Raw genomic sequence first — 15,302 nt, forward strand, 5'->3', positions numbered from 1 at the left:
TATACAGACTCAAAGCCTCATCTCCTGAGCCACTGCACAAAGGAACAAAATATATCCAACACAATAAATAAATAAATAATTTTAATAAAGTTAAAATTGTTTTCAGTTTGCACATCTGTTAGGCTACGTTTACATTAGTGCGTGTTCATTTTAAAACACATAGCTCAGACAGAATCATCATTTCTAGGTTGTTAAAGACTTCAAGAAATTTGAAATCCATCCACTTTCATAAGTGGGTGTTTTATTTTCTTTCACCATAATAACATTTAATAACATTTATTGTTATTAAATTCTGGTGTAGTATGTCTAATTATTTGAATGCATAAAAACAACTTAGTTTATTTAAATTTATTCTTAAAATAGCCTTATGAAATGTTTTATTTTTCCTCAGAAATTCTGTGTTCTGTATCTGGTTTTCAAACGAAGACATAAAACATTAATTTAATTTATCTTTTTTTTTTTTATCTAAAAAAAAAAAAAAAAAAAGTTTTAATTTTAATAGTAGCCTAGTAGTAGCAGTACTGTCTGCTGAACAATATTAATATATTTCTGCCGCAGTGTCTTCCAGCTTAAACCGAACTTTTATTTTGACGGGTTGCCTGGAATACCTTTACAGTTCTGTGTGTATATGATATGAGTTAGTTTTACTCTAATCAAACGGTAAAATGCTCATGAAGTGACTTTCAGAGCAGGTCTGGAGATGTTGTCCATGTCCTCATTTAGTGAGGTGTCAGACGCTGAAATGACCGCGAGCGTCACGCATCCTTCAGTCTGTGTATAATAAACAAACCGCGCGATTTAAAGAGCGGACTGCTCCGTGCGCTTTAGAAACGCTCTCGCGGAGGTCAAACACTGATCAATCTGCGCGTCGCCGTTTCTAGTCAAACACACCTAGTGCTGCAGGATTATTGGCTCACTGACGGTGATGAGATTAACCCCTTAGGTATCGAAATTTGGTACCGAACGACAAGATGTTTTTTGATACTCGGTGATATCGAGGCAATTCGGTCGGTGCCTAAAAAGTATCGAACTCGATACCCAGCCCTACCTTCCAAAAAGTTCAACTTTTGTCTCGTCAGTCAACAGAGTATTTTCCCAAAAGTCTTGGGGATCATCAAGATGTTTTCTGGCAAAACTGAGACGAGCTTTTATGTTCTTTTTGCTCAGCAGCTGTTTTCGTCTTGGAACTCTGCCATGCAGGCCATTTTTGCACAGTCTCTTTCTTGATTGCAGTTGTTGCTGCTAAGGGTGGCCCAACCAGTTATTAGGTTTAAGGGGCAAACACTTTTTCACACAGGGCCATGTGGGTTTGGATTGTTTTAAAAATTTAAAATCAGGAAGGGGGCCAACACTTTTTCACACCACTGTATATTCAAAAAATATTCATATTTTGATTGAAAAAGTTAACTGAAATCTGCTATATTTTAAATACATATTTTGACTGAAAAAAATATATACTGTATAAATACAGTGAAATATATCGGCTCTGGATGGAACAGATGCAAACACAGATTCTGTATGGGGTCTATTATTACCTTTTATTATTAGCTATCAAATCGGCTAACATTTCTATATTGGAAAATCCCCAGTGAAAAAAAATTTACATTTCCCACTTTACAATGAAAGCAAAGACAAGGAAATCCAAATGTACTCTAAATCCTTCCTGAGGGTTACACAAGATATCTTACGATCACATTACATTCATATGAGTCCAGGTATGAGTCTGGATGGCTTTCACCCACTATATTTCATACCTGCTATATTTCATGTCTCTATATCATAAACACATGGTTCATAAAGGGGGTCCTTGTTTGATGGAGTCTTAGTGAAATGGACTTTCCTGGGCTCATGGATCAATACAACTTTAATCTCTGCTGGATGGGGCCACCAAGAGACTGAGTATGGAGAATAAGGGCAGGACCGGTGTAAATCTCTCCAGTCTGTCAGAGCAGCACTAGGGCCAAGATGAAATTCAGAAACCTCCAGAGCTCCACCACAAACCTCATCAGTACATCCCTGAGAGTTATGAGACAGCTGTGTGTATATTCCTTTGATAGCATTTAGACATTACACAAAAGCCAATATAAACAAACTAAATGCTAATCAGGGAGAACACAAAGCATGATATATCCAAAACAACCTAAAAGGTCAGGGAAATGGGTATTTTTGCCATAAATCAGAAGTTATAAGCAGTCTTATCAGCATTATGTTTACAGTCTGGGAAATACTGTGAGAGTTAAGAGCGAAAGAAATAGCAGAAGAGGGAGAGGTTTAAATTAAATGAAAGAAAGAATAAAGAGTCACGCAACCACAAAAGATCTATTCTACTGACAGGACATTTTGCATCCTCAAATCATTGTACTTGCCAGGAACTGGCAAATCGGATAAATGATTCAGACAAGAGCTCACCCCATTTGTATAAAGCAAAGGTACAAAGAAAATGCCACTAGGCCATATAGATTATGAGAAAGCGTTGGAACAAGCACAGACCTTCAAAACAGGTCATGAAGACAAAAGACCAGCACAAAGACTTGCTGAGAGTTGCATCGCAAGTATCACTACAAAATAAAAATAAAAAGAGAGAGAGATGTTCAGGAAAAACACCATTGAAATTCCTGAAGGCTAATGCTCTTTATAGATATCGCAGACTATTAGATACCAAATGTATTAATTATATACTAACAGAACACAAAGCACATGTAACTAAAGTTCAGATCCATCTTAAAATGTTAAACTGAGGGCCAACAGTGCACTTAAATATTAAATCCATCTATTTATGTTACAATTTTATATTATAATTCTTAAGATATGCTTTCATTTGTTAAAAATGAAGGCTAAATTAATCAGAAAAACTTCAAAGGGTCATGTGCTTTAAAGTTCCTCAACTACTTCGTAAAGCAAAGAAGAAAAGAAGTCTCCCAGCATCCTAGTTTTGAGTTTAACCAATTTTTTGTGGCAAATTACTTCTCTACATCCTAAATCGAGTGTTTCGATCGAACATGACTGGTTCCCGACCTCAACGACCTTAATTAGCTGTCCATTGAGGAAATCTTACCACAAAAAAACATGTTCTGTACAATTATGTCCTTGGCTGTTGTGACATTTCTCAGAGCAGATCTTTCAGGAGCTGAGAGGGACTCTTGAGTGGCTGGCTGGCTTTTCTAATGACAGAAAAATCGAATGAAAAAGCAAAAGCATAAGGTACTCTAATGGCAAGAAGGCCTGCACTCAGAAGGCCTAAGCACCATTACAGACCAAACACTGTCCCTTCAAAAATACTCCTGAGAACCATCAGACTGAAAGAGTTCAAGAATGAATTCAGGGAAAAAGTATTCAGAGGCAAATGTAGTAGGTGAACTGTAAAGATAATGTTTATTAACTCATACAATAAGGTTATTGAAAACCAGCACCTTCACAGTTTGAAATAACTTCCACAACAGGTTGATAAAGCATGTGAAATTTACTTTGTCAGACTACCAGGCAAGGAAGACAGTATATTAAAAACAAAAATTTATTAGTGATTTCTTACCAGCAATTTTTAGTTGCATTTCACAAGTGTATTAGGGCTGTCAAAACAATTAATCGCTTCCAAAATAAAAGTTAGTGTTTACATAAATATATACTGTACATGTATATACACAGTACCCACACATAAATTAAGAAATATATGTAATATATATTTAGATTTATATATGTAAGTACTTCTTAAATACATGTGGACACTATATATATATATATATATATATATATATATATACACACATAAATATGCACAGTACACACACATACAGTATTTTATGTAAACACAAATTTATATTTTGGATGCTATTAATCAGAGTTATTAATACATAAATCTGGGGTTTTTATAAAAAACAAATCTCAATTATTCTGCAAGCATGAATTAAACTGATCAAAATTGACAGTAAACACATTTATGATATTACAAAATATTTTTGTATTTCAAATAAATGCAGTTCTTTTGAACCTTGAATTTTTTTTTATATAATTTTAGTCACTTTTTAAAGAAGAATTAACATGTTAATTAATAATAAAGTAATAATATTTCACAATATCACTGTTTTTACTGTATTTTTGATCAAATAAATGACTTCTAAGACTTCTTTCAACATCATAGGCTATTTGTTTACTGACAAACTTGATAAAGTCTACCCCGCAAAATGCTGAATTTGCAATTGGAAATATGCTCCTAAATTGCAATTAACAACATCTGAGGAAATTTTACTTGCATTTGGCACTTGGCAGGTGTTCATTTGTATCCTGGGTGGATATAATTCAAAAAGCCATTGCAGAGACGCCCTTTGGTCTCAATCATTGTTTACCATCACTGCTGAAATTACTGTGCTTAAAAATAAAGCATATTCACCACCCACACAGTGTAAACACCTGCAATCCTCTGATACGTGGTGCTGCTCAACAGACACTAAACAAAGTTAAGGCAAAAAGCTTCCTGAAAATGAAAAAAAATGTAGCCTCGGGCATTACTGCTTGTAAGGAGGAGAACAAATCATAGAGCGCACTGTCAGGATGAATTAAAAAAAGCTGCACCTGGGTAGTGGGAGAATCTAACAGAGCTGAGCACTTCCTCTAGCAAAACTCACAAAACCTAAGGGTAAGCCGAGGCTTCTAAGTGACCTCCTGTTCCGGAGTCTATTATGATCTATCTAGTCTATCTATAGAGTCTATTTCACTGTCATTTTCACATCTAAACACCAGCCTCAGATCCTCTCAGAGCCAAATTTCCATCAGGGGCCCCTTGAAATTGGAACTGTTTTTTTGAAATCCGTAGATAAATCACTGAGGAACGGAGCAGCCTTCCAGAGACAACAAAAGGAAAAGACAGCACCGGTTCGCTCTGTTGTCATACGCTCATTTCCCATCAGATGTTGATTCAGAGCAGCCCTGCCGTTTGAAGAGGAGGAGGAGAGAGCCCTCTGGCAGTCCCCCTTTCCCAAAACCCCCTCCCGTCCCAACCTCATACCTCTTATAAGTCCAGAGCAGTTTGACAGGCAAGTCCAAAGAAAACATTTCTCGACGAGACGGACTGCCTCTGATGCTGGGGGAACGAGCGCTCTCAGCTGTTGCTTTCAAAACCCTCTCTGACACATTTCCTCATTATTTCAGCAGCGCTAAACGCAGTCAGGACTGGGAAGAAAAAATAAAAAAAAGAAGTCCTTTGAGATTCCACTGCAGATGGAAGTGCAAAAAAAAAAAAAAAGACGCTATGCAATTTCCTTAATTACAAAGGAAATAAAATTCTGGTCACCAGGGTCCTCGCCGCCTCCTGTTTTACAGGTACTCTGCAATTAGCTTAGGTCAAAGAATTTGGATGTCAGGATGATTCTGATTAATGAATCTGTTTGATGCATAATATCTGGGTGCCTGAGACATCCGAGCCCTCCTACCACGGTCTCACGCCTACACCTGGGCACCGGGGCGGTCTCATTGATGTTCAGACACCTGCATTATCTCGTAATCAGTGGGGAAAACCCTCTGAAACTTCATTTGTACTTTCATAACTTCACAGCAAATCAACCTCTGTATGCCACCTTAAAGAAATAGTTCACCTAAAAATTAAAATTTCATGATTATCCTAATTATTCACCCCCAGGCCCTCTAGAATATTTTTTCTGCCCAAGAGAAATTAAGGTTTTGAAGGAAAACACTCAATTGCAAATGAACGGGGCTCAACATTGACCATTTTTGATGGTCCAAAATCCATGTTTAGGCAACTTAAATGCACAAACTTCACACAAGAGGTCATGAACTTAACCAAGTAGTTGTAGCAGTACAGTATATAGTTGTTGTTGTTGTTGTTTTTTTGGGGGGGGTTCTGGGGTTGCATGGATTACTTTGGATCTGCCAAAATTTGGAAGCCTCATCTGATTGCATTTTATTCTAAATAGATTACAAAATTCTGGAATGTTTTTCTCCAAAACTTTAATTTCTCCTCAGCTGCAGAATAAAAGTAATATATATTTTGCATGGCCTGGGGATGAATAAATAATGAGGAAAGTTTAATTTTTGGTGACATATTCCTTTAAAGTTGAAGTTTGTAAGATTTTTTTTATGCCAAAATACATGTTCATAACCCAGTTTATTGTGCATTGTCTAAATATGCCATTCAAGGGTTTATCCAAAAGTGTAAACATTGAGCCTCCCAGGCACCAACAAAACATTTAGAGCAGTCTGCTCAGATCCGTCAATCTCTTTCCAGCTCAAACAACAGTAATAGTTGGAATGGCTACTGTAGCAGGCTGAGCCAGAGGGTGTTAACTTGGTGTGGGACCATGGCTGGTCAATTCAGATTCAGTTATAGAAGTGCAAACTTGGTGTGGGACCATGGCTGGTCAATTCAGATTCAGTTATAGAAGTGCAAACTAAAATTGAAACACAAAATAATCGAGACAGACAATGGTGTTTTAAACAAGATTGAGGAATTTGGAGACGCCATATTGAATTTAACACGGATTAAAACAAGGCTGTGAGAGAAAGAGTTACAGTCTCAGGTTTTTGCCAAACATGTTGTCTTTTAACTGTCAATCTCCAGATAAAATAGTAAGATATTGTAAGGATAAGAAGAATGATCACAATGCATGAAAGGGTGTGATAAGTAAACTTACAAAGGTTGTTTTGGAAATAGGCTTTTTTATCATTCCACTAGGTCACAGTATCACGCAGAAACTGCATTCTTCACCTTTTAAAAGCACCTTTGAAAGCAAACAAAGGTTTCATGTCCTGAGGTAATTTGCATCATGACCACAATTATGGCTCTGTGAAATATAGCTGCTTTCCATGATCTGGGCTCACCCAGCTACTGCAGTGCTTCTGCAATGGATCCCGGAAAATGGATAACACCTTAATGCACATGCCATGCTCTGTACTACAAGAAACAGTTGCAGTCTAAGCTATAACTAAGCTAGAGGACTGACAGTCCAGCACACCTGAGGAAGCCAATTAGGTACAGGGGAAGGACAGAAACTCTTCCTTTCCAAACATGGTTGATAGCATATTGAAAAGGTCTCCAAATTCAAGAGCTTGTGTATAAGATGTACTCCTCTAAGTGACAGTCCAATATAAGCCAAGTCTATTTATCCAGCCTACACTTTGCCAATGAACAAAAGTGGCAATTTTGAGCAAATATCCAGTGAAATTAATAAAGATGAACCCATATGGAAATTTTGGCTGGTACATGTAATGATAATTCATTATATTTAGAAGCTGATAACTGATATAGCTATTAGTAGGAGGAAAACAACACTAACTAAACACTCACTTTATAAGTCCAGATGTCTACATGTTACAAGTAACACCAGAAATAATTATTTTTAATTAATTTGGATTACTTTTAAAACCGGTGCTAAATGTTCGTGTCCCACAATCATTAAATGTGGCACACCACTAAAAAAAAAAAAAAAAAAATGTAATAAAGAAACTTTCCTTTAAAGATAGTTCAATGGAAATTGTCACAAAGATGTGTCACAGAAAAACAATCTTCCAGCCCATTGGTCAACCATTTGATTTTTTTTTTTTTTTACACTATACAATTAGGCTGGGGTCACATGACATGATAGTCATTAAAATCATTTTATCTCCTAATATCTACAATAATCAATCAATAATATCAACAAGACCTACATCATGTCAACTCCTACTAAACCCACAACACACATTGAGGAATAAATACGGTAGTATGATAGATTATATCTATAGACATAATCTGACTTTACCAGATTATTCCAGATGTCAATACATCAGAATAGAGCATAGCTGCACATCCCAACAAAGAGCACTGCATGTCAAGCCTCCAGAGATTCCATCACTAGCTAATGTGAAGCTACCCCATTCTGTCACAGCTTTAGTATAATTATCGTCATGTGCTTTAATTATTTCCCTATTCATCCTAATGATGTGCTTCATTCCCCTTATTATGAGAGACATTTGCTTGTGTCAGTTCCATAGCGACACAGTTTGGATTGCGACAGCATCTACGATTATGAACAGGAGAACTAAAAGAAAATATCCTTGAAAGGTAAAATCACTTGAAGGTCAGCTTCATTATGCTATTCAGAAGTAAGGAACAAAAATTTAACCTTAATTATTAATCTATTGACTGATTCCAGTACATTTTAATTGTCAAATCAGTATATTTTTTCTTTTATTTTTAATTAATAAATAAATAAAAATACTTTTATATGACTGGTGAAGGATTGTGTGCTTCTAGACATTTTTGTGAACTATTCAATTCTTTTTAAATGACATCAGCGCTTAGAAAGTTCATCCATTCATTAATATCATATTACGAAGTCAAAATAATGATGCACAACTCACAAAGCATGTAATTTAACAGGAAGGGTGTGAAGAGCTAAAAATGAAGTAGACACTTGGATACAATGCCTGTATTCATCTCACATCGGGTCACTCATCGCTGCCTTCTGTCAACCAGGCCATGGCAAAACAAATGTGGAAAAAAACAATGGCGGAAATAGCAGCCGAACACAATAAAGAGTGGATTACACTGTGTAAATCAGGCCAAAAACCAACAGAAACTAGGATTAGACTGCAGCTGAAGAACAGAGGGAATGCACAGACCGCAGCAGTAGTTACAGAACCCTACAGCTACCTGACAGCTTGCTAAATGGAAGCCATTTAGTTAACTGAAAATCAATAGCTTCCTCAAACGGATCATGATTGTTTGTCAAGTTTCTTGGCCGAATCATGCGACGTGTTTCCTACAGCCTGGCTCCGAGGGAGTGGTCCATTATGAGCAATCACACGCGGCACCCTTCAGTTTCCCTGTACCTGCTCGGTCTTCATACAGCCCACTGACAGTGTGGAGGAGGAAGCAGTTCATAATCTCAGTGTGTGTGCGGATCGGGTTATGCCTACGAGGATAGTAAAACCTGAAATCAAAAAGTGTGGAGAACAGCCAACGCTCCTTAAAAACACAGATAACCAAATAATGGAAAATAATGTAAATGTACAAATGCAAAAAGGTTTGCTGGTCTCCAAGTCTGGACAGGCTTGGGTCTATTGGTTGGTCTTAGAGCTGTTATAAAGGCCGTTTAGCTCAACCAGCCGAGTACCCTGCTTGACCAGACTGAGAGACCCTCATGCAGTTAAAACCACCAGCAGCTGATTTACATTAAAAAAAAATTCAGGAGGGAAAACAGTATTAGATGATAAATATGATTCATTTGAATGTGTACAATTTGCATTTGTATATTAAAATATAAATTTACCCCAATCTTCACATTACCTTGCAAATAAATAAATAACCAGCCTAAACTGGTTTGCTTAATTGGTCTCCCAGCCTGGTCAGTGGGCTGGTTTTGAGCACACACAGCTAAACCAGATGAACATCAGCTTGGTCAGACCCTCTTATACTGGACAAGATATTTATTCCCTCATTTCTTATAAAGTAAAAAAAAGTAATAATAATAAATAAATAAATGACAGAAGAGTGGCACCAACCTCAAGATGGACTTTAAAAAGACAGATTTGTTATTAAATTGATTAAGAAAAAAGAGATAATAGCATCTAGGACGCTGAACAACTCATAAACAAGCTGTGATCATTCATAAGCAAAACTGAATGCGAGGGCTTTTTATCTGCAATAAAGAGCGCAGTAGGTTACATCACTGTACTTCATACTACTCTGCACAAGGCACTTAGCCCTACTAAAACGGCAAAAATAAATAAATACACAAAATGAGTAAAAAATAATAATTCCTCTGGTGAAACGTGTATGATGATTATTTAGTGGTTAAATAAATAAATGATTGTTTTAGGCATAAAGATTTGAATAATCAGAAAAGTTGATTCAGTTTAAAACAACAAAATTACATAAATGCTTGGTTAATTCCCTTCACAATTCAACCCACTGTAATTCCTTCTGTCATGAATTTGATATAAAAACACTCATTTATGAGCCACCTCGCTGCCTTTATAACACGTCTGGTGCAGCCACGTTTCGTTCATTCAACGGATTTAAAGCTTCGCCGATGAGGCTGCACTTGTTTACTTTACACCAAACAACTTCCAGACGTCTGTTTTCAATGAAGAATACTATAACAATAGTTCAAAGACTCACACTATGAATTTGTTTAAACATGAGTCTCGCGCCAAATAACAAACAGCCCGAGACACAATTCATTTTAAGCTTCTGATGGGATCTTTACAGTTTTATGACAACCGAGACCAAATCTCTCCATTATCAGAAAAGTTCAGCGGCTTCGAAGTGCAGCTCAGCCTCTCTTTGCTGTCAAGACAACAAGCGTCTGCTTCTCAAGTCCTCAAAACACACACAAGTTTGAAAGTGCGCAATCTCTGTAAGTTAACTCCAGATAAACGGGACTTTACCTGTTGGTCCCTCTACGCTGTCGGCGTGAATCTGAACAGCCAGGATCAAGAGAAATGCGCAGGTATTCATTTTATGTTGTTAGTCCAGTTGGGAAAACAAGCCGAAATCATTTCAGTGGCTCCAGTAGTTTGGATGGTGATGGTGTGGATTCCCGAAATCCAGCCGAAGCTCAGTTCGGAGTCGCGTGAAGTGCGATCTGTTCAAACTGACGTCAGGATAAACAGATCCAAGCGATGTTTCTTTCTCTCCGAGCGCACTTCTGGCGCTCCAGTATGCGTAGTGTGCTTCAAAGTGTGCGAACGACGCCCCCATGCGGGGCTTTCGAGAAGCTGAGCTCTAATCATCCTGCTGTTCTCAGGCTATGTACATAATGATTCATTGTAATCTCTTTAGCCCGGCTACTAAAGACAAGCAGCTTCCATAACTGAAGGAAATTAATGATGTGATTTATATTGGTTGACAAAATGAGGAAAAAGGGCAGGCATTCTTTAAAACATGTTTAGTTCTCAGCCTTTTTGGCCCCTATTTTGCATTGCTGCATCTGAATTTCTCTGTGTGTGTGTGTGTGTGTGTGTGTGTGTTCACAGCATACTTGAGATAGCTGATAAAAATGTATTAAACCTAAATCAAGATATAATTGTGAAAACAGTATAAGCAAAAGACAGAGGGTAAAAAAGCAATAGTAAGCTGTAGGCATTTTATCTTAATTTTTATTATTTCAGTTTAAGGATGTTTTAAATGTACCTTTAAATTATAGGCTATATACAGTATTTTAAAACATTTTAATATGAATATTTAAATATAATATAATTTTATATTATATAATATTACATAATAGTTAAATATTTTGGTCTCTATGGAAGTTTACCGAGGTCCTAGATGACAACCACTGCTATAGGCTTCAACTGTCAAAACTGACTATGTCATGCAAAAAAAAAAAAAAAAAACTATAGGTGCATCCCAATTCGTGTACTTATGCACTATTCTATGATGTTTTGTAGTATAAACAGTGCAAGTAGTATGTTCACACTGAAAATTCCAAAAAGAAAAATTGCACTTTAAAATCACCGGATGATGCACTTACATAACTTTGCCTGCATCCCAATGAGCACACTATCCATCCTAAATTCTATGTGATGATATTAGTCATTTTCAATACCATTTAGGGCAGATAGGGTGGATATTATGCACATTGGGACGCAGGGTTAATGCACTCAACTTTCGCAGCTTTAATTACGCAGCGAAGGGCGAGGGGCTATCAGACTCTGATTATTAATGACAAAATAACCTTATATAATTCATACACTACATGGTTGAGTACATAGTGCTTAAATACATAGTGTATAAGTGCATAGTGTATAGTGTGTCATTCGGGATGCAGCTTATGTTTACAACATGGGCTATATAAGATTTGTTTTTGAAACAACGCTTCCTTTTCCATGGAAATTGAAGCCACTAAACCAAGCAGACTTTGTGCTGTAAGTTTCCAGTTCTATAACAATAGCCATTATGAGGCCAACAAGCTATAGAACATCTTATCTACGCTGTCCCACAGGTTGGATGGATTTGTGTTAATCTGTTTAGGCTCCACAAAAGGAAGGACTACCTATTGAGCCATGAATGGAAGCAACAGAGCCAAGTTGGACCTCGGCTGCCAAAGGTCCAGCCATGTCCCACAGCCAGCAGGGATGGCAGGCGGAGATAGCCACACGCTCATCCATTCACATTTTTCATACCAATTTAATTTCACACAGCAGCGAACAGTGCATCATCTTTCTATCACAATCAGTCTACCTATTACATATTCACAGCAGGGGATTCCAAATCCAGAGATGTAGATCAAGCAATAAGATGGTCGGCAATTAAGAAGAGTCAAACAAATTATGCCACAAAGTAATTTGCAGCAAACATGCACCTGTTTTGACAATAATATACATGCATTTACTGTGCTTAAACCTCAATATGGGAAAGTATCCTGGTGGGAATCACCTGCTGTTAAAACTGGTTGAAGTTACTTGACACAAAATAGCAGATCTTCTTTTTATCAACTCAACTAGCTCACTGAATAAATAAATAGATAGTTCAACCAAAAATTGTTAATATGAAAATATGTTTTAGAAAATGTAAATACAGTAGGATACAGTACAGTAGTCAGGGGGGTCCTTTGTTGTTTTGGACTCCATTGACATGCATCGTATTGACAAAAATGTTGAAACATTCTTCAAAATATCTTCTTTTGTGTTCTGCAGAAGATATTTTTGAAAAATGTTTCAACTTTTTTGTCTTTACATTGTATGTCAATGGGGTCCAAAACAATAATGACAGTGAACGTCACTGGGGGCCAGTGGTGTTTTGGACCCCAAAAAATTGACAAATTCTTCAAAATATCTTCTTTTGTGTTCTGCAGAAGAAAGTCATACAGGCTTGCAACATCAAACAAATGGCGTAAAAACAACATTTTTTAGATGAACAGATGAACAAAAATGAAAATACTCACCCTCAGGCCATCTGAGATATATGGATGAGCTTGTTTCTTCACCAGAACTGATTTGAAGAAATTTAGCATTGCATAACTTGCTCACCAGTGGATCCTCTGCAGTGAATGGGTGTCATCAGAATAAGGCTGTAAACAGCTGATAAAAACATCACAATAGTCCACAAGCAATCCACATGACTCCAGTCCATCAATTAATGTCTTGTGAAGTCAAAAGCTGCATGTTAATAAGAACCAAATCTATCATTAATGTTTTTTTTTTTAATCTTTTTATCTTCACTTCTGGCCAAATACGAGTCCATCATATATAACAATGCTTCCCTCCTATTCTTTAATTGTACCCAAAGTTTGCTTATTTGCATTCAAGATAGTCCCTAACTAAGACGATACTGCAGCAGTATCCAAATACATGATCTCTGGGATCTGCCTGGAGCAAAGGCACATATGACTGCGTAATAGTCACCATCTCCTATATGACCTTGTTCAGTCGTTGCCTTGGCGGGCACCGTGCAGCGGTTTATCATTTGTTTAGGTGTCCCATTTGAACGTCAGAATGGGGCCTGTATAGCATTATGAAGGGTGAGACAGGTGCGCTTTCCTCCACAAAACCACGTTTGAGTCCCGTTAAGGGAATCACCAGTACACACACAAACCTTTTTTCGAGGTAAATGACAACAGAGTGATGGACTGTGCCCAGTTTTATTCAATTCACGAGAAGTGTGGGAGGATTATGAAGAGCTCCTCTCAAGTAAAATAAGATTGTGAGCACGTATGTGTCATGTATAGGGAAAACTGTTCTAAGAATAAATACAGTGTAGGACTGGAAACTGTTTATATGATTAAACACTTGAAGCAAAAAAAAAAAAGATTGGACTGCTGTAAGAGAAAACAGTCAGAAGGTTGTGACCTTATGCTGAGAGCAGAATGACCTCTATTTTAAGTACACACTTAGATGAACTGAAATCTGTCTGGGAAACGACAAGATATGTTTGCATTTTTAGCACGTCAGACGTATACAACAGGATTGTCATGCCATCTCAATCAATCGTTTATTAATGTTTTATAGACATCTGGTGGTATACTGTATATTCAGAATGTGAAAAAGGTAAACAGATGATGGCTAGTTACATCTTTACAGCTTAATATCAAACATAATATCAGAATCAAAAAATACTTAGCACTTTTTAGATTATATTATTTATTGAATAAGCTTGACATTATCATCCCAGAAAATGAAATGGTAACATGCTTAATATCTAGATATATAAAGAGCTTTCAATACCAATAAATGTACAGTTTAGCATTTAAATATTGCTATACAAAATCTAACAATAAATACAAATTTTTTGGGGGCAGGTCTCATTCATATTAGAGACTTCAGAAATGCAACGTATCAATTTCTGCAAAAAAAAAAAAATGCATGGCTTTGCTTTGCTTACAAATAATTGTGATTTCATTGCATTATTTTTTTTTTGTTGTTGTGTTTTAACTTAAGGATCACTATAATTGCTAAATATTTTTCAAAAATGTACAAAAAAATGATTGGAGTTTGTCATGTTTGCATTCCAATGATGTCTACAGTGCAGAAGCAAGTAGAGAGGTGGGAATCAATTAGAAATAACCCACTAAATAGCTAATTTTTAAGAAACATGGCAAATGTTAGACAAGAAAAGTATATTGTAGCATTTTAATTTTCACTACTTTCAATAAAAAAAACACGAGTTTTCTGACTCAAAATGTACATATTTAATAAACAAGTTTTAAAGTAACAGACAGAGAACAATTAAGACCATGATACTGTACTGTATATTGATATACTGTCATTTTAAATGAATCTAAGACATCCCTTAAAACATATTTTTTGTTCCGCAAAAGAAGTCTAACAGGTTTGAAATGACATGAGGATGAGTAAATGATGGCAGAATTTAGATTTTAGATAACTATTCTTTTATGCTGAATAATATTCTACAATTTTGCATAATGGTCTCTACCTCACTGTTAAGTATGTCCTTTATTTTTTTGCAGATCAGTGAGTTTTGTTGCTCTGATGGTCCAAAACCGTCTTCAGAGTCAGCTTGTTCAAGACTGCAACATCTGTTATAAAAGACACAAAACACACGGCCAAGTATTTAAAACGTACTCTCTCCACGCACAACAGATGTAGCAAATTGCTGTACTTATAAAACATGTTAAATAGAGCTAGAGAACCCACTCATTAAAAGGAGGAGATCGCCTCATAGTGGCCTATGTTGAGATCACACGTGATTTTGCATTCTCGCCACTAGGTGTCAGTGTAAGCTCATAATTGCAGCCACGGTCACAAATTAATTATTAATTACATTCACATTCACTGCACACTAGTAATTCTAGAGCTAGTGAGTCATGTTTAAAAACTGGATTGAAGGTCGGTTCTGTATAAAGACACCA

The 15,302-nt window shown here is 36.6% G+C and overlaps 1 protein-coding gene across 1 annotated transcript in view; it reads right to left on the minus strand.

The window, feature by feature from the left end:
- LOC306878130 (receptor-type tyrosine-protein phosphatase U) overlaps nt 1-10,450 on the minus strand; it is a gene marked incomplete at both ends in the record, with an annotated part of 236,959 nt that extends 226,509 nt beyond the window's left edge. Inside the window, one exon of the mRNA XM_079430263.1 lies at nt 10,381-10,450. Coding sequence (XP_079286389.1) covers nt 10,381-10,450 — 70 coding nt within the window. The remainder of the gene's footprint in view (nt 1-10,380) is intronic.
- Nucleotides 10,451-15,302: the final 4,852 nt, after the last annotated feature.

The sequence above is a fragment of the Barbus barbus genome (genome assembly GCF_936440315.1).
Source record: "Barbus barbus genome assembly, chromosome: 12".
Lineage (NCBI taxonomy): Eukaryota > Metazoa > Chordata > Actinopteri > Cypriniformes > Cyprinidae > Barbus > Barbus barbus.